Genomic DNA, 20,627 nt, shown 5'->3' on the forward strand with positions numbered 1-20,627 from the left:
AATTCATCGACGATGGGTCTCGCGCCTGGGTGTATTCGTCGAGCGATTTTCAACGGATATACAACGCGTGTGATCGTTAAGGCTCGCATGATCGAGCGACCGAGTGAAAAAAAACTGAGCGAATTTCAAAGTCCAAGCACTGGTGGACCGTGTAGACGACAGAAAAAATGTTTATATAAACGCAAGAAATTCGCGTGTCTCGTTGCACTTAAGCACCACAGAGCATATAAATCAGCGAGTCTTGGTGATCCTTTTCTTGCCTTCTTATCGCGCGTTTGGATTCAACGACGAGCTTTCGCGAGCTCAAGAAATTCCCAAGCAACTCGGGATCGAGAGAGAGACGGCCCGGCCCGTTATTCCGTCCCAGCTGGCGGGACGGTGTTATTGGAAAGCTGCGCGTTCAACGTGCATAGAATTTCCAAAGGTGTCGTTCGAACGGCCAATTAGAATTCGCGAGGAATCCTTACCGTTTACTCCGTCTCGAGATTGCACGCGAGTCGTCGAGTTTCCCCTCCTCCATGAAACGACGAATGTACATACATATTCCCTTCGCTTCGTCGAGTGACAGCCTCTTTAGAAACAATTCCTTAACGGTCGAGACTCTACGCTCCAGTTCCTCTCGCGTTGTTTAAACAGAAACGTGTGTCGGGCGTAGTACCCAGCGTATACTCGGCAATCTAGGTATGCAAACTCGTGGAAAATCTCCGTTTAGAACGGGACGCGCGTTGATGATACTCTCTGTGCATGCCGGAGGTACTTTTACAGAAGACGTTACCACCTTTCGAGTGGCTTCAGACCGATCGCGGGGAGTTACCGTTGGTTGGTTCTGACATCGAGGTGATTGAGAGACCGATTACGCTTGGCTCTACTTGGCGAAAACGGGGCCACGGGCCATTTTTCATCCCACCTTGTGTAGTAGCTCGTACAGCCCGCGCCATGGTGAATATTAATACATCGATCGTGTGGCAACGGAACTGGCACAGGAATTAAAGGAAAAACGAGGCTCGACGTTTCTAAAGAGTCCCCAGACAAGCGATCGAGGAAAGACAGACTGAAACAAATAGGAAGGTTGTCGCGCAGGCACAGCGCTTTTCTCTCGTTCTCCTGTATTTAATGAAACCGTTCTCGCGTATACTCGGAGAAAAGAGTCCAGAATTTTATTCCCCCCCCCCCCTCCCTGAGTAACGAGGTCGTTTCGGACGGAAGCCACTTTTCAATCCATCGATAGAGTTCACGATATTGCTGCCCCACTGAATTTTAATACAACGGCGAATCACGACGATCGTTCGAAATATCGTAAAACAGGCAAACTCGTATACGTCGAAACGACAGGGACTTTATTTCCCTGGCGGCGTGGCGGGAAACCGGATAAAAAAAATTAGCAATAACGCGGCGTCGTCGCGGCGTCGTCCGCACCTTGTATCGTTCTCCGGTAAAAGCGTTTCCCGTAGCCAAAGCAGCCGCTTAAATTTTAATGGCATTCCGCAACTAATTTATGAGAGAAGTTGTCATCGAAAGTTGCCGCTGCGCTGCCCCGAAGCCCTGGCGCCCACGCGTTATGAAAACGTAATGAGCGCATGCCCCAATGGACGGTTCGTAAACGACTGGTGAAACTTTAATTACAATCCCGCGTTTTACATAAACATTACGGGTCAATTAGCGTCTTCGAATCAGTCGCGACGCTCCTTCGCACAATCGATGGTTTTCTCGCCTGGAATATTCCTTTCTTTCCCAAAATTTTAATCTGTTTGAATTATTTCAATCTTCGTTTGACCCATTAACACCTAGTGTTCCACCGATGCAATGTTCATTTTACAAGTGCGTTAAATTAACGTAGTTCACTGATGTGAAGTAGATCTCTACGTTGTCAGTTGAGAAATGCAAGTATTCTCTCCAAAAATAAATAAATAAACAAGTGAAAATGACAAGTCTGTTTAATATCTATATTTTCAAATTCGAAATAGAAGATACAACTTATATATCAGATTCACAATTTTAAAACGACTATTTAGGGGTCTGGGCATTAGAGGATTAAGTCTCTCGCTTTTTTAATTATTAATATGCAACGTCGAGAATCGCCAACTAGGTGTTTATTTCCTTGCCTCTCAGACGTTTGTCGACAAGCGTATGCACATTTGCGCAGAGAAGCGTTTCGAGAGGAACGAGCAAGCACTCCGACCGGATTATGTCTCGACGCGATGCTCTCTTCGAGCTATCCGCTTTACTTTTCTTTAATCAAGGCCAGAAGACGCTGCTCCGGGAACCAGCGGAGAGGTGACAAAACGTGCATCGGTCCCTTTTTACCGTCTTGTTTTCCCCCTTTCAATTTTCCAAATACACGAGCCAGGATGACGGGAGACGCGTCGGTTCTCGTGGAGGAAATTAAATAACTCGTGTCAGTTCCGTGAATCCAACGTTGTCGCTGCTAAACTCGGAACTTGTCTAGTTTCGTAACGTCGGCAGCATTTAGTCGGTGGCTAATTGGAAACCGACTAAACTACTCTCGCCTGCAGACGGCTCGGTTTTGTCGTCGGTTCCCGTGAAACGGGCGGTGTACTTTCTCCAGTGGAGTGGGTCAACCATGTCCGTGACGGTTCTGCCCCGAACGAGGGAATCGTACCAAGAACCGGTATTACTTGCCAGGACGAAGTGTACTCGAATCGTTAAAATTTTACTGGTGCGTTCTATCGACGAACCTGAGACGCGCCGCAGAAATTTCGATAAACCGTCGGACGTTTAAGCGCGAGCCAGTCTCTCCGTTGTTTTTATGGCATTGTCGGGTGTTGTAAAAGGAAATCGAGAGAGAGAGAGAGAGATATTTCATTCCACATCGAGGAATAATGGCATTGGAAGGCTTCCGTGGCCGCTTCGAAGTCGTTTGTGTAATCCACGTCAGGCGAACGCGCCGGTGGCACCTGTCAATAGTTTCCAAAGGAAGTTTCGCAAATGCTTCGTCAGCCAGGGAAGACAGTACACTCCATCCGCTCTTTGACAGTCGATACGCTGATTTTCCGTGCATTTTTTCTCCCTTCGGATGATGTCCTTTGAAAACGAGACGCGTGATCATCGATAGGGGAGAAACCTTTCATCGTTGTGTAACGTTTTTCAACAATCCAGTGAAAGATTTGACGGATTCGGCAGCGAATTACTCCCGTGAAATAGACAGCGTGAGGGAAAACGGTGTTGTAATTAGACCGAGCTCTGTTGAACGCTCGAATATATCCCGGTTGCCTCCTGTTCCGGAAATTTTAAGACGCTATAACTCTCGGAACGCTATAATTCCTCGGGTGCTTAGTCATACGCGATCCCCTTCTCCGTTTACGTGGAAGATTTAGTCGAGCACGGGGGCCAGCGTGTGTGTTGATTAGTAACAGTAATTTAACTTGGCAAGGGCACGGGGAGAAACTGTAAAGCTACAAATATCGCGAACGCCCGTGATCCATCCCGCGCAACTCGGAACTCCATCGTCCTCGAGCTTCATCGTTTTTCCGTCGACCTCAACTTTTTAATTACTCCCACGAAAATTCTCGAGGATTCCCGATCGATGTCGTGTCCGTCTCGGATAAGATCCGTGACGGAAAATACCGCGAAACTTCGACGCAGCTCGTTTCTGTTAGACGCATGCAACCGTAAATGCTCACGTGCTCGTCGAGAAGCACGCTACGCGTACTCACTTGCTCCATACTCTCGAGAAATTAAGATTTCGAACGGAAGCTAATGGAGAAACTAGCGAGAAAGAGGGCACGGTCGACCACTACAGCGTACCTCGACGATTCTATAAAACGTAATCGCTGTTTGGAACCACAATTGCCAGTCGGCGGTTTCGACCGATCGATCGGATCGACCCGTGAAACAGAGACACTGCGATTCTGCGTTCGCATTAGATCAGAGTTTCCCAACCATTTCTGGCTCATGCCTCAAAGATGCCCCCCTAGCATTACAGTAAACTGTGTTCTAAAAATGTTCAACATTAATAACAACCTTAACTAAAAACGGCACATAGGTAAAACTATTTGCCTCCCCCTGAAAATATTCCAATTATACCTCGTTGGGAAAGACTGTATTAGATTCTAGTATATCAATTGAATAATAATCTACAAATCGTCAAGAAAAAAGTTAGATAATTTCTCCTAATTTTGTAAAGTAACTAAACGAGTTTTGTTTTCACGTCTATTTTCTCCCGAAACACGTACGATCGGAGGTGGGGAAAGTCAGGGTAGAAGGTAAATTGTTCCCCGGCATACGGTCAGTTCCGTTCTGGAACAGCGGGAACCACGGAGGAAAGACATTCACCCTGACGATGATGGCGAACGTAAACGCGTAAGATGCACGTTAGAGCGCATTGGTCGTTGGTTCGTTGGGTCGGCCGACACGGATGATGCTCTCTCGGGGGTCGGGACAAGCTCCGTAGAAGCTCTGATCGTGGCGGTCGTGCGGGGCTTCGGGCCTGCGCGTTGCCCTGGAAATCGCTGAGTAGGGGGCTGCGAGGGGCGCGTGGCGGCACCGGGGGTGTCAGTCACGGCCCATCTGCCCACCATCGAGCACGTAAGTCCGCAAGCGGTTACTTTTTTCTCCCCACTGTGAAACCAACATACCCCCTGGAACCCCAATCCAAACGCCTTGATTCTCCCTTCCTCCATTCTCGTCCCTTGGACACAGATCCGTTTTTACTCGCGTCTTCGTCCACCACTCAGTTTCCTTCGTTCTCCTCCACCTCGACCGTTGTCGCAACATCCGCGTGTCGTTCGACAATTGCTCAGTTTCGATACCCTGGTTGATTGGTTTCCTTTTCTTTTGTCTGGACATGGCCGACCGTGTAGACACGAGATTGTATTTTCGGAGGTGCGTGAAATGGTTTCCTCACGGTGGCGGAGGTGACCGCCGGCAGTTTCAGTGATTATGGCGAAAATGGCGGGTACCATCGAGTCGGGAGCAAAGTGTTCGGCGGTTCCCTTTGTGTTCGTTCGCTAGGAGTGGGGCACCGTTCCTTGTCGGAACAAATCGACGTTCCGCCGAGTCAGTGAAAAGGTTGTCCGTAACGGGCAGCCCTCTCTGTCTCGTTTCGTTCGACAGGAAATGGATTTCCTCCGTTGAATGTCTTTTTCTCATTCGAGACCCTTTCGTAGAAAGGCTGCACCTATCGTACCGCGAGAACGTTTTCCCACGGACCCGTTGTTCGCTCGGATATCCCCTCCGCTCCCGACCAATCGTTGACTCGTACTACTTATTTCCTTGTTCAGTTACTTTCCTGCGCCAGTCTCACTCACCGGGTTCCTGTGAAATTTCTCGACGTATCCCTTGGGTGCATTTCATTTGGAAACTACTTATCGACAGATAACGATGAGATCGACTAGAAGTTTCCTTCACGAACGTGCAACTTCCGCAAAGCTTCCTGGCGGATCGTGCTCGTAACGCAAGGGTTGAATCACGTAAGTTCCTCGAAATCCATACGGAAAGTTCCACGGTTGCTTCTGCATACCCCGACCTACGAGTGTAACACGTGTGATGTACGCGTGACCCGTTGAATTTTCATGCGCATATTTTCATAAGAAACTACTCTGAGAAAGCAACATACGGTGTCCCAGAAAGTGTTTCCTCTTAATTACGGGGCCATTAATCACTGGCGCGTTACAGCAAAACCAACCCGTTTAGAGGGTCGTAATTAGTCATCGAGCCGCTATTTCCTATCCCCTTGTCGCACCAGTCTCGAATTAATTGCTCGACTTCGAACAAAGTGGTGGTAACCGTGGAACCTCGTGGAAATCAGCCTCCGAAAATTCCAATCGGGAATGTCGCCGGAGCGACGTATGTATACACGGTAGGCCAGTAAATTATTCATATCGCACGTACGCGTGGCATCTTTCAAGAGGTCAAGTTGCTTCCACGAAGAGGGACGAAACTGACCACGTGCGTCCCAATCACGAACGACACTCGCGTACAGTTCCAACCCTGGCCAAGGAGATGCTTGACTCCTTTGGCATTTACCTTCACCGCATTGCACAAGTATACGATCCTGGAAAGGTGACGAGAACTCGTGGTCCCGTGCATTTTTTAACAGGAATCGAATGGAAACTTGCTGTTCGATAATTTCAAAACGGTAGAAACGAGTTCCCCCTTGACCAGGAAATAAATTAAAATCCAAGGGAACGAATAAACGGATTTTCCAACAGCGCGTTTCCCTCCCCTTTAATCTCGAGTGAATCGTACCGACGGCATCGATCGAACCTAACTGTTACCGTTAGCGAAATCGCCGAACTATTTCGGCAACGATGTTTCCAACGTATTTTCCGTTCACAAGAAGCGTGCCTCGCGAAACGTCGAATTCCTTTCCTTCGAATAATCGACGTTTAACAGGCTATCGCGCCTCGACGTGTTCCCACTCATTAATCGTTTTACGGCTGTCCGGACGATCGACTCTGTTCGCGAATCCATTCGCTGAACGTGCCTCCAGAGCGCTTCTCTTCGTTAACGTTGATTTGTTGCCAGTGTATCGGTTGCTCGACGATCGACGGTAAAAATTGCTACTGCGCGCTCGGTCCATTTCCGATACATCACGATATAAACGCGTCCGGCTTGCAGAATACGCGACAGCCGTAATCAAGGGAATACAGACGTCGCTGCACGGACACGATAAACCGCGAGTGGTTGAGATTGATAGGGTATCTCGATCCACCTTTTCAGTTTTGGGTTTCGCGGAGGGCATTGCACGTATCATTTCATTTCTGGCGAAACTTTTTCCCCGTTTCGTACATAAACGTTGGTCGTGTTTCGGTGGAATTTCTCTGGTCAGGATTTCCAAACCGCAGGATTCACGGCCCCGTTGTTTGTCGCGGGCAATTCTTTTCTATAATAGCAGCGAAATCCACGCAAACAGACAACGTTGTCAAAGTCACTGTCCGTGGAAATATAATCGTGCCTTAAATCGATAACGGGATTATGGAAGCCCTGCGATGTTATAAAATGACTCTGGGACATTTAGCTTGTAAAGCTTCCACGCACAGACGACGTCGATCATTCGGTGGATGTTTCAATTTTCGAAGGAAAGCTCCCTTGAAATGGAACCCAGCTGGTATTCAGACCTGTTGCCCCGGCACGTCAAATTATACCAATTAATACGAGTATTGCGTGTCGATGGTTGTTAAGGCACGCGTGGTTGAAACAATTTTCCTTCGTTTAGCGAATACGCTCGTTACCTTAACTGATGTCTATGCAAACGTTTCCCAAAAGAAACCAGGAAATCGTTGACAGTTCCGCCAACGATATTTATAAAATGAACAATCGGCTCCAACACTCTTCGAGTCACCGGAAATCACAACCTGATACGAGGAGGCAATCTTTGGCCCATTGAAATACGGGCTTTAATCTTTCAGAGGGCTAGATACGCATCTGAAAAGCATAACGTCCCGTCACGAGGAACACACGACGTCCATTGATCGTGTCTCAAGGTGCTCGACCTTAATGGAAAACACGCGAAATATGTACGTCGAACTATGTGGACTGACAGTCGCGTGAAAAAGACCAACGGTGAAGTTCCTACCAGGGACTTGATCACTTCGAAAAAGTCTGGTCTCCCACGCGTCTCGCGACAACAGCTACCGTTTTAGCCAGCTTGTCATTATTTTTCGACAACGTGAGACAAGAATGGCACATCGCAGCGTCCCCGAAGTCGTTGCACCCTCGTCCATTCGACTTTATTTTTAACGGTCGGTCATCGGCAAACTTCATCGACGAAGAGAATTATTGACGAAGTCGGGACCAGGTTTTCGATGCATGGAAATATCGTTCACCGCCGAGTAAGAATTTACGAGATAACGACGGGATCGTTTTCGTGGTATCTTATTCTTCTTTCAATTACTCCCCGCCAGGATTTCATAAATAGAAGGGGAACTCCAACAAACGATATTTATGTAAGGCTGTTATATGTCGGCGGTCCACAAATTCTCGCGGAAATATTCCCGGAACGGGTGCGCCAGGACGGTCCTACTTGACAAACGCCGGTTGTATTTCAGGGAACAGTTTCGAAAACGCCTTCCACGTTCGCCAACTTCCTCGCGGCATCGAACGATACCCCGTTCTCTCCAGAACTCGGAGGAACTTCCTGGCTCTGAAACGAAGGGACGGCCGGCGATCGCGTGAAACGGGTCGCGAACAGGCGGGATTGAATTTTCCGGGACGATTCTCTTCTAAGAACGACCCTCGGTGCTCGCGGTGGGCGATTCTCCCCGGAGGCAACGTCGAGTTCTGCGAAGTACTGCCTTTGGTCTCGAAGTCACGTTTCTTTCGATGGTCACTCTTTGCGGTGGATAGTCGCGGAATATAGAGAAGACAGAACATAGACACGGATAGAATCTGTGCGAGAAGGACATAGGGTAGATGTCACAATTATTGTCATCTTAAGATTGGGGTGCAACTTCAATTGTTTAACCTAAGAATCGTCTTAGTTTGGAACATAATGTTATTTAACATTTTATTATAGATTAAATACGAAGCATTTATAATTGATTAAAATCTGTGAGGATTCCCAGTGTCACTGTCTCGTCAAAAATTAGAGTAACTCATATATTTTAACAATTCATTTTGTACAATAGATACAGGTTGCATAGTAAAATTACGGCTCCTTACTTAGTATGATTTCTCCATCACTGATCTTTCAACATTAATTTTTGAATACCGGATACATACAAGTACACGTATTTATTTGCTCATATGTAAACCAGAGTCCCAATTTAATAATAAAATTTTTCATACACAATTTTTTATACGTTACGTTTGCATTAACTAAAATAAATAGACAGTATTTGGGACATTTACCCTTATCTTCGTAAAAGTTCTCGCTGTACTTAATCGTGGCTCAACGACCGAGATGGGACGTTCCTTTCACGCTCGAGAGAACTATCCGTGTGACGAATGCATCGATATTCCCGTGAGATCGATGGTACGCCTCGAAAGGATTTTTACGTTCATCCTGGAAGACATCACGAAGACGAGAAACGAGCAGCCCCGATATTCCAGGCAATTTCGTTTCTCGACGGCCTACCGCTAGCCCGCAGAACCCCGCATAAAATAGGCTCGATTTATTCGAACGATAACCAGCTACGGCCGTGCTTCCTCGCGATGCATCTCCTCTGGTTTTCCCTCTACGTTTCCTGCCCGACTTCCTGTACGTTGTCTGCAAGGACTTCGCCGCTCGTGCCTCGTCCACATCTCCCGCGATTCTTCCGTTTCCGCGACGCACGGAAACGCTTGCGGTCGTTTGATCACGCGACTAGAGACTCTAGTCCTTCGATGCAATCTGAATCGATACAATGAATCCTCGATGACTGTTCGAAGGCTCCTCGGCACTGACAAGAAACGGATCGAGCACATTTCGTGGAGAATCACAATCATCAGACTCAAGAAACTTCTAGAGTGAACGGTACCATTTTGCAACCCTTTCCGTTATCTATTCAGCCGATTACAGAATCTCTTTCCAAAACGTTACGTCGCGCCTATTTCCCTCAACCGTTGCAATTATTTCGATTGCTTCCTTCTGTTCCGTTTTTCGCCACACCCCTCGACGAGGATTGCCATAATAATCGCATTCCCGGCGATCCCAGGGTGCCTCGAGATCGTCGAACGTATATAGATTCGTCTCGTTATCGCGATTAATCGGAAACGATCGCGTCTGTAATCTGTTGCTTCGCTCTCTACTCTCTTTTCAGCCTTTGACGAGAGCATTCGGGGGGCGGGGGGGCTAGAGAACGCGCCTGGGGAGGGAGGGGAATCGCTGGAGAGGATTCACGGATAAATAGTCAATGACAGAAAACGTTTTGGAGTGCCCTGCCCTCCCGCAGTTCGATATCGTAAGTAGGACGTGTACCTGGATGGTGTAGCGCGCGCACGCGTTGCCACGCGCTCCCTCGCTCGCAACAACTTGCGGGTGCACACGCCGTTTTTGGTGTAAATCGGTTTTTATTGAGAATCTTACGGGGCGTATAGTCACGAGATTCCTTCTGGCGAAAATGCGATCTTAATGCATCGAAGATGTTGCCCTAATTCAAGCTGACACTGCCCTTGTTTCGAACGCCATAAACCTTGTGTAGGCAACTGGGTACATACGTACCCATTTCTAAATTTCCTTTCATAATTTTTTATGTTTTTTGTCTAAAACAGCACTTGGTATGTTATAGGAACGGAAAAGAGTCTCGGAAAAGTATAAAAGTAAAATTATCTATGTTTATGTAATCTGTCAGAATAGGAGTACTCCGATTGCTCAATAATATGTGAATATTGTACTTGTCCATACAAGGTTTGGAACAAGAAGCCTTTCGAAAACGCACTTAACGCGTTTTCATTTTTTTATTGCCTTATACCACCAGCGATACAGTCAAAGTTCTCCACGTACCGTGAGGAATTCATTGCGGTGTACCTTTGTTCTCGAATTTTCTCGTGAAACCGGTGGTTTTTCACAAAGAAAACGGTGGTTCAACCTTTCGACGGAATATCAACGGTGTGCTGTATCGCGGCCGGCGAGAGCCAGTTAATTGCTTCGTACGGGGGAAGATCGTTCCCGGGTCATTTGAATGGCTGTTAAACGTAGTTTTGATAGCTCGCCAGTTCGCGGGCCGCTTCGTTAACGAGGATCTTGAATTGATCATGAAACCTCGTTACGTTGTCTACCGTTCTGAAGAAAAAAAGAGGGGGAGCGGTCTGTGTTCGGAAGCACTCGACGGAACAGCAAGAAATTTCGCTCGGGAAAGTTTATTGTCATTTGCAACAGGTGCGGGTAGCCTGTCGTTCATTCCGCGAAGTTAGCCCTCCACGTAACGTTCTGCGCTTCCTGGACAAATGGTCGTTTCATCGTGGCCCGTCGTTGCATCCTCTCGGCCAAGAAACGGAAACTTCTCCGTTTTCACCGTGACGTCAGACGTTCGGTCCTCGCCAAATATCGTTCGGTCGTTTTTCTTCTATCGTGGTACACGCTTCACGGGTTCTCGAACGAGATATACCACGCAGGATTCGTTTGCGTCGTACGTTAAATACGTAACCAACGGAGGATTCTTTGCGTCGAGGGGTTGGCCAGACTCCAGTGTCGTCAACGGAACGCTTCCACGGATCCCTGTCTAGTTGACCGATCCCCAATGAATCATTCTCTTGGCGACCATGCCACAAATATTTCGTTGCATTTTCGAACGAGTTAACGAAACTCACGCGGGTTATCTGTATGCGCGGATGTTCCCCGAGACACGACGGAATCCGTGAATATTCCTCTCCTGTTTACTCGCCGCGAGCTGTATATCGCGTGGAACGATATCGTCCAGCAGCGGTCGTATCGATTACTGGACCGGGCAATCTTTGTCGGCGCTGGAAAAGAGAGGGAGATAGCAGTTAATCCTCGATCCACGGCCTCGTATTCGAAATGTCCGGTAGTTTCATAGTCGGCGTAAAAGCTTGTCTATCGTGGCGAGCCTGTGAAAAGTTTCCTCTGAAAAAGAGGATTCGGCAGCCACGTCAAAAAAAAAAAAAAAATGGCAAAAGCGACTGAAATCCTGCCTACACCATTCAGACTGGGATTACTGGATCTTTTTTTATTATCAGAGCAATGGTCAGTTCGCAAGCCACGAATTAATACGGAATCAGTATTGCACCACGTCCTCTCCCCACTCGAAGTCACGTCGAAGCACTGTACGGATATGAAATGTCAATTTCCCGCGATCTCAGTCTGTTGACCATGGATCGAGTAAACGGTCCAACCATCCCAGGATGTCAATTCATCGAGAAAACTGGCAGTCTCCTCGTCGATAATCTCGTAGATTGCGCGTATTGCAACACAAGGTGGATCGAAAGAGAGTGGGGAATTAAACGAAACGAAGGATCAAAAGATGAGGACGGCCGGAAGTGTGCAGGGTAAAGGACGGAGGATGCAGAACGGAGGATGGAAAACAGAGGTCGGAGGACGTAGAGGGTGGAGGTGGGCGCAGCATGGGAGTGATCAATACTACCTCTACACCAAGTTCCCGCGGGAGTAACAAAGATGGACCGCGCGGAAGACGCGATTTTCGGAAATATTTCTCTCGAACCGCCCCCCATGTGTATCTCGAGCCTGAGATTGCGCGTCGATCATGAACCCGGCTAGGATCGATGTACTTTGGACACTGGTGATTCTGCGTGTTCCCGTTTCGTTTCCGAAAATTTCTCCTACTCGTCGTAACCAGAAACATTTATATAAAGTCCTCGATAGAATAGTCGACCTTCGTCGTAGCGAGGGTAACTTCTTCTGGAGTTACAGGAAGCAAGACGATGGATTTAATATAACATTCGTGTGAATCAATTCCGAGCCAGGGGGAGGGGGGTTGACAGCTCGTTCCTAATTCATCGTTTTCGTCGAACTGGCCGATCTCTGGCTGTTTCGCTCATTATTGATAACGAGCTTCCCGGAAAGTTCTCGAGGAGGTAGGACGAGACTCGATTTCCCTCGAAATTGCAATCTTCTCGTGCGAACGAGCAGGAATTTGTCTTGGTAGACTGGCACTCCCCGGCTTCGGTGCCGATTATACAGAGTGTCGTGTAACTGGTGGTATCCTCGAGTAGGGGTGATTCTACGTTGAAAAATAAGTCGCAAATATTGAATACAATTTTTTCACTTTACTGTTTATGTTCGAGAAAATCGACTTTGAAAGTCTGATGGATATGCGTGCAGTGGAATAGACTCGGTTAGCGCGTTTGTTCATGGCATTCTGTTTCTACTCACTACTACGAGGAATACAGTATATCTTCGATGAGTTTTCGAAGGATCTGAACATTAAAAATTTCATAAACTAATGGCCATATGCGACTGAAATATGTGTGGTCGATTTATCCGAAAGGTGGACACAGAAGTCGTAGATCGTTCGATCGGTGTCGACTTTCAGCACTGATAGACCGACAGCTTTTATTCGCATGGAGGCTCGTGGATCGAAGCCAGGAACGCGTTTGTGACCAACGAAGCACGCAGAAAACGAACGACCAAGGGTGGTGGTTCGATGGAAGGACAGAGTGGACGCGGTATTTAGAACGATATAGCCGAGTCCTGTTCGGTGTTGCGTGACTGAGGGCTGTTAACCTAAACAACCAGCCTACGGCATATCGATAGCCCAGTGACTCCGTTTCTCTGCATACCAGCAGCGTCTCTGTGTGTGTGTGCGCATACATTACACGCTTCTGTAACGTGTCCAGTTGTCGTCGTCGTCGCATCATCGGGCACACGAAGTGCTGGTAACGTCGTTGCCTCTTTTTATGCCGATCAGTTTACGATCTGCGTGGCCGAGTAACGAACGCGACGTATCGGGAACGGGGCAGCATTCGCGAGCCGTTTATTCGACGCCACACCCATCCGATCTCGGTCAACCCAGTGTTCAACCCAGTCCCGTTGCTCGTCTCGCACAGTTTTCCCTTCTTTTTCCATCCCAGCCCACCCCTTCCCCGGTCGTGTCATCCGTTGTTTCCCCTTTGGTCCCGTTTCGCGCGACGTTCGTCCTCGAAAGCGACGTTAATCCGATGTCCCTGTGGCTTCGCGCGTTCCTCCGACGCGCGCAACGGTGGCCGTTTATAATCGAGTTTCGGGGTTCCCATTGAGGCGACAAAGCCGATCAGGAAACGACCATCGCCGATCGCGACGATTCGATCGCTACGTGGAACGGGACGAATCGTGACGGGGGTATCAAGTAATTGTAAATTCGGCACGGGCGAGAGATAACGCGCGAGTACGTTCTCGTTAGGATCCTATTGAACCCTTGTTGTTTGCCCTGTGGTCCAACGGGACGTCAGGGAACCTTCGAGAGTTTTCGAATTCGTAACTAGATCATCGTGTCTGTCGGGATCTAGGCGAACCGCGAGTTTCACTGTAAAGTAGGCCGTAGGATCGTAGAGTAATTTCTCCACTTTGATCGCGCAATACCCGCGAGCTAGGGACCTGTGTTCGTGGGAAACGAGACTCTGTAATCCTCCGCGTGGCTTTCCAAAGATCCTTCGGCAGTTCGTTATCGGCGATTCGATTTCGCGGCTGGCCGGCCGCATTTATCGTATCGATTCGCCCGTTTCGGGGCTTGGCATTTTCGTGGAACGTCATCCGTCGGGGCGAGCCCAGGCTCGGGGATACAGTCGGCAGATTGGCAACGAGGCGGAAGGAAATATTGCCGTTCATTTCCATGCACGATGGAACGTAAGGGAATCGGATTCTCGATATTTTAATTTCGACGGGGGAGGGAGAACATGTTTCGATACCGTTCGATAGGGGAAGAGTGAGTAGCCCGGAATACTTAAATGAATTATAATGAAATTATTGTTTCAGAAAATAAACATAAGTACTGAGAAAAAATAGAATACGTTTTCGAGAAACAAATCAATTAACTGTAGCCTCTGGTTTTAGCTAGGATAGCCCCGTACATAATTTGAAGTGGCTCAGTAATGGAGATACTGAAATCTCCAGGGTTACCCGTCCTTCCCCTACACGCGTACCGATTAAATTTTTTCGCTTCTTCGTCGGCCCGTTAGTCCTGATCAGGCTGAAATTGCAATTTTTCAGTAAAAACCGGCCCTCGAGAGATCTCATTGGAGTCTGAATGGGGCCGCTCTTATCGACGTTATTACTCTGCCGTTCGAACTATCGTTACTGTCCCCCGTTCCGCCCCCTTTCGAGGAGAATGAAAATCTCTCTCCGTTTTTCCAACCAACTGCCCCGTATAAAAAGAAAAGACCCCACGAATTGAAAGTAAATGGACGAGAAGATCCAACAGCGGTCACTCGATTTCGTTCACGGGAAATATCATACACGGCACGTGCGTCATTCGTGATGGAAATGAAACACGATTCACGGAAACACGTTCCTCCATCGAGTCTGATTTTAGATTACGACCGACCGATCGATACGGGACATAATTTATTTAACCAGTAACGAGCAACCGTGAATACGAATCGATCGAATCGCTTTACGTGCCCGTTCCCCGTCGATCCTAAAAGCATTCACGGATCCGTGAAAATTGGAGGACGGCTTCATGGGAAATTCGATGGGTCGACACGCGGCGCAACTGTTTCCTATGCGGAATCGATTAAGTAGATCCAGACGTGCGTGCGCGGCCACGCCTCTGGTAGCAACCTGTAACAACGAAACGGTCGTTTATTGAAATTGTATTCCCCACTCTGGAACGTTTTGTTATAACCATGAAACGTTTCTTCACGATTCTCGTGGTTTAGTATCGTAGAAGAACATTGATTCCTATTCCCCTGTTGGCTGATAGATTATTGTATACGGCTCTTAAATGCTTTATTACTTTGTTGCCACCATTAGGGGAAAGACGTTTAGCCCCGGACATCTCAGTATCTTCGGTATCTTCATTAGTGAGCCATGTAGAAAAATTAATGTGGGATTGTAACGTGTCACCTTGAGCCCAGAAACAATTGCAAGTTAGTACTAGCGTGCACGCCAAGCGAATTAGATATTATAATCAATTTTCACACCACTGAAAGTGACATTACAGTAATGTCTAGACCTAATACCTAGATGATCGTTGAAAATTATGTCCGAGGCTACCTTAGCTAAGAACAATTTATACATTTTTCTCCAAAATTATTTAACAAAGCTATTCTATTTTTTTTATTCATAGCGAATCAGGAAGTTCTTATATTTATTTTCTAGAAGAGTAATTTCATTATAATTTATTGATCATATATTGTTATTTCCCTTCCCCTACTATCAATACGTACAGGAACTTACTTTCTCGCGAAGCTTAATGGTGATTTTCGCTTCGTAAACCCGTATCTTCCATCGAGTGTCCAGAGAACAGTGACGGACGTATCCACTGGCCCCGCATTAGGCACGAGTAACACGGTCCGCTACATCGATTTAAACTTCCCCCATTTCCGGTGACGGGTCCAGCCCTAGATCTCGAGCTTATCACGGGATTTTCGTCTCGTTAGAGCGTAACGGAAATCACAGGCGTGACGTGGTCGTCTAATTGCGCGGGCAAAACGAGATCCAGCCTGGGCCCTCGATCCACCCTTGAAATCGTTACAATTCTGTCGCTTAACGCGGCTGGCTCGTTCGTCGCTCCTCTAGAGACACGGCCAGAAACGTGGAAATATTCGCTGGCCCGTAAGCAAACGTCCTGTTTCATTTTCTCCGGAACGATGAAACACGATAGCGGTTTTTCCGCAACGTCTGGTCCTCGGTGAACCAGGTGCTAAATTAAACGCGGTTCCTCCTATTAAACGCGAGAATGAAATTATTCTGCAACCTGCTGGCGAAAGCTATCGCTACCATCAAGTTTCCTTATTACACGCTTAAATTACGGAGCAATTTGAGCGGCGACCGTCCCCACCGAAATCCGTGCGGAAATTATTCAAAATAACCGGTCGTTCGTGGCTGCACTCGAATTTTTCAATCTCCCTCGAACAGGCGTCGTGAAAACGGTTCGTTAGAGCTCTCGTCAATTTTTCCTCGCGAGAATCTATCGAGGCGTCGGCCGAACAAATTTAATTAGGAAAGTTTCGTGGCTAAAGCCAGACACACAAACGCCGCGGCCCATTTTACTTTCCGTTTCTCGTCATCCTCGATGAGACTCGTCGACTCTACCCTTCAAAGCTCTCCCTCACCCTGGGAGTTTCGCTTCGTGTGGACCTTTTTTTTTTCTCTCTTTATCCTCGAAGAAAAATGAGCAATGTCGAACCATAGACGAGAAGGCGAGCATTGACGCGAAAATGATTCGGTTTTCTATATAGATAGAATTCTGATCGCGTGTCCGTGTGCACTGGCAACAAATCGATGAAAGGGAAAGTTAGTTCTCGTTTAGATTCCGATAATTTTAGATCCACCGAATGATCGAAACCGAGCACGCGTGTTTAACTATTCAAACGAGCAGGCGAGGGTTGCAAGCCTCGTTTCTTCGTCTGGAAAGATTGTTGCGCGACCAGGATCGATCAAGATACCTGCAATACGCCGGTTAGGGGGTGTGGAAACGGTAGTCCGTCAACGAACATGTTTCTTTCTAGATCCATGGCCATAATTGCAACAACTAACGACCGATCGATCGAGCCATGAGGACGCATCAGCCGCGGCAGGTGTCGCCTGGAATGTAGTCGTTTAAAGGAGCCTATTGTACACGCGCAACAAAAAGTACCGGTGACAGAAAAGATACGAGAAAGACAGAATACAAGAGGCGGTTGTATTTGTCGACGAACAGGCTCGTCGCGAACGAAGAATCCAACGGAAATAAACGGTGACATCGCGACAGGCAAATGTCCTCGTCGAGCTTTCGTGAGTGTCCGCCGTCGAGCTACTCGCGAGAAGCGATCGGAAATCGAGACACCAACGGCGACGCTAATCGTCGAACGTCCGCTGCGTCAATTTTCCGATAAAGCTCGTTGCTAGACACGAGTCCGAAGAATCTAGTCAATCCGCGGTAACCCCTGGCTGTGTTTATCCTCAAAATCGTAATCGATAGTGTTCACCCGATCTCGTCTCTTCGCTCGCGCCGAAGTCCGTGAATCGTAAAACTCGCGAGAAGAGAAAGTCAACGACAAGGCCCGCCGCGAGGAGAAGACGACGTCGACGTTAGTTATTTAGTCAAGTGATATATATGTATGTATATATATACGAAGGAAAGAAGAGGCCGTAGGTGCGCGTAGGGAAAAAAGAAAAAAAATTAGTTGATTCGAATCTACGCGTTCGTGTATCGATCAGATCGTACGCGTGAGATTTCGTTCCTTCAAAAGAGTCAACGATATCATAATCCGTGTGATCGAGAAGCAATAAGAATCTAGTTCGTTTTATTCGCAAGTATCACATTTACCCCGGGATATTTGGGTGTTTCGGCTGTGCTTTGTATTTCTCTGTGTGTGTCGTTTGACTCTGTTCCGAGTCCGGGGAACTGTCGTGTGGGCAACCAAGAAAAAGAAAGTGCGTCGACAGAATGGCGTTCGCCGCGGCGAGAATGATCCTGAAGGATAAGCGACGGAAGGCCAGCAAAGAAGACTTCGCCCCGCGAAACAGGAGCAAGGTAACACGTCGCGATCCTTACACACTAAAACCACCCTGAATCGTCCCCACCGTTTTTGGTCCTCCGCCTATCGCAGCACAGGACATTTGTTTCAAAGATTCATCGATGAGTGTTCGAAGGCTCCTCGGGAGTGAGTGTTCAAACGTCATCACCACTAGTGATAGGCAATACAGTATCGATATTTCGAATGTCAGTACTTTTCAATTGATATATCGATATTTCATGTGACGATATATTCCAGTATCGATACTTAACCCATAAATATCGAAACTCCGAGACGATCGTTACATTAACCATTCAAGCGCCCAATGGTGGGGGTGGCATCTGAACACTCAGTGCCGAGGAGCCTTCCAACACTCATCGATGATTTACTGTATTCTTTTTTTGTTAAACGACTGAAAGACGTGTGAAAATCAAATGGAAAAAGAGTTTTCGATCGCAATGCGCTTTACAGGTCGAGTGAAATATTCTATTCCTACCACCCCTTCGCTCCAACCCCCGTTGAATCCACATTATTCTCACCGCGTATTACGCTACTTAGATTCCATCTGAAACATTTGCCGCGAACGATTGTATCATTCCATGCGGACACGTGTCTCTTTTTTACGACCGTGTAATAGTGGAGAACAATAAAGAAAATTTCCGCGATTTCGAACGATATCGGAACGCGAGTCACGATACGGTCCTGGAACGATTCGATCGAGCACGCGATCCATCCCACGAGAATTCCAGTCGATTTTTCACCGCGAGGAAGTCACGATTGCAACCTTGTCATTTTACAAGCACCGACCGAGGATGCTTTTAATGCTCGAAGACGCGAACGTCCGCATGAATCTCGTGCTCCGAGAATCGGATTACGGGGAATAGAATTCCCGCAGCGAGGAAGAGGCGCCGGAACAGAGACACTTGGGGAAGGGTTGCGAGCGGCAGCACGCTGCGGGGTTTGAAGCAGGCTTGGTCATTATCCGTATGGACTATTTGAAATATAATCGTTAAGGTAATACATTACCTTGTCAGTTTATTTTAGCAGGCGGATGAGTTCCTTTTAAATTATTTTATTTGGATTTGAAATAAAATAATTTTTCATTTTATTTTTTATTTAAATAATTTCTCAAACAATCTCTACTTATATCATGTCAGCATTAATGACTCTCGTATGTCGAATTATTTTTTATTTTATTCGAGTAAAGTAACTGAAGAAAAAATTATTTGAATATAATTTCTTTCAATTGGACACAAAATAAAGTTAGTTTTCTTATGTTATTTGTGAAAGTATTTGAAGTAACTCAGTATTTCAAATGATTATTTCTTCAAATAAAAGGTGCTAAACCCTGGTTCGACACTCAGACGACTGTCAACATTCGACTGTTCATGGGTTCAAGTGAATCCTCCAGGCGAGGGTTAGTACGACAAAACTGGAACGTCGTTTCACCTGCGTGTTCTCGTTTCTTCGTCCTCATTACGGTGACCGTGTTAACGAGAGTCCAAGATATAATATTGCGGACGAACCAGACGGAAAATTGCACGTGAAACGAATGGAACGTGTTATCGGACACACGTTCTTCGTTCCCGCGAATAGGCGCGACCGGAATCGTGGTTTCCAGCTGATCGTTGAAACTGCAAGCCGCAAGTCGGTGGCTACCGGAAGCCAACCGGAGGCACGATAAGAAAGTTCGTTACGGAGGCCGTGTTCCGCCGTGGACCGGAAATTAAATCCGCCATTCCCGGACGACGAACTTTCCCAGCATCCGTCGTTCGATTCTTCCCTCCGACGGAGGATGCGCGTTGCTCTTTTCCGTGAGTTCCCGCATCCATTATAATTAGGAGACCATCGACAACCGGCTATGCGACGCCAGCCAATTATCGGCCGGCTTGAAAGTTGAATTTCCGCGGAGGACTCCTTGCTTGCGGTCCCCACGAGTTGGATGGAAGACCATTCGCGACGAGATAAGGATACACGTTTCTTATCTTTGCGAGAAAATTCGCTGCCGTTTTCGATCTTCCGTCGCGGAATTGTTTTCCCCGTTCGCGATAACGTGTCCTGGAACGTTCTCCCGTGTGAATAAATTCTTACTAGGTGTACAATAAACACGTTGACTGCCACAGTGAAAAAGGCGGTACGTAGTCAGACACACTTTATTTGGATTTTTATGTAAAAAATCGTCGAAAATGTACGGGTCTAGTTAATAGAGACTGTTGGTATTGTTTTCAAATTATACTGCGATATCAATTTTACAAAAAAAATTTATAACGATACTTAAATAATCCAACCTCTTTGCAATTTATGTATCACCCATATTTGGATGACGTGGCAGTCAGTTTATTAATTCCTGGTCTTCTTTTCATAGATTTCATGTTCATTTTCAAAAAAACAAAGTACAGTCTTCTCTTGAAAATATTCCCCATCATTTCTTACACATTCTCGACATATTTAGGGCCAGTTGGCAAATCCCCTCTCGGAAAACTGATGACGGTTTTGGGTCAATAATTAATTGTAGAGATTACGAATTTATTTGTACACCTAATATTAGCATATAGTCATATTAGCATATAGAAAATTGTAATCCCGAAAGCCTTCAACAACGTGTGAACCAGTTCGGACGTACATATCTCCGC

The 20,627-nt window shown here is 47.0% G+C and overlaps 1 protein-coding gene across 3 annotated transcripts in view; it reads left to right on the forward strand.

Moving 5' to 3' along the window:
* Positions 1 to 20,627, forward strand: part of LOC107192858 (neo-calmodulin-like) — a 62,771-nt gene that overhangs the window by 17,165 nt on the left and 24,979 nt on the right. For 2 of the 3 annotated variants that reach the window (XM_015582203.1, XM_015582204.1), the window contains exon 1: positions 17,632 to 18,011. The exons of the other annotated variant lie outside the window; for it this stretch is intronic. In XM_015582203.1, coding sequence (XP_015437689.1) covers positions 17,925 to 18,011 — 87 coding nt within the window. In that variant the 5' untranslated portion in view covers positions 17,632 to 17,924. Of the gene's footprint in view, positions 1 to 17,631; positions 18,012 to 20,627 lie in introns of those variants that run through there. 3 annotated transcript variants of the gene reach the window in all.

This window comes from Dufourea novaeangliae, unplaced genomic scaffold (genome assembly GCF_001272555.1).
Source record: "Dufourea novaeangliae isolate 0120121106 unplaced genomic scaffold, ASM127255v1 scaffold447, whole genome shotgun sequence".
Taxonomy (NCBI): domain Eukaryota; kingdom Metazoa; phylum Arthropoda; class Insecta; order Hymenoptera; family Halictidae; genus Dufourea; species Dufourea novaeangliae.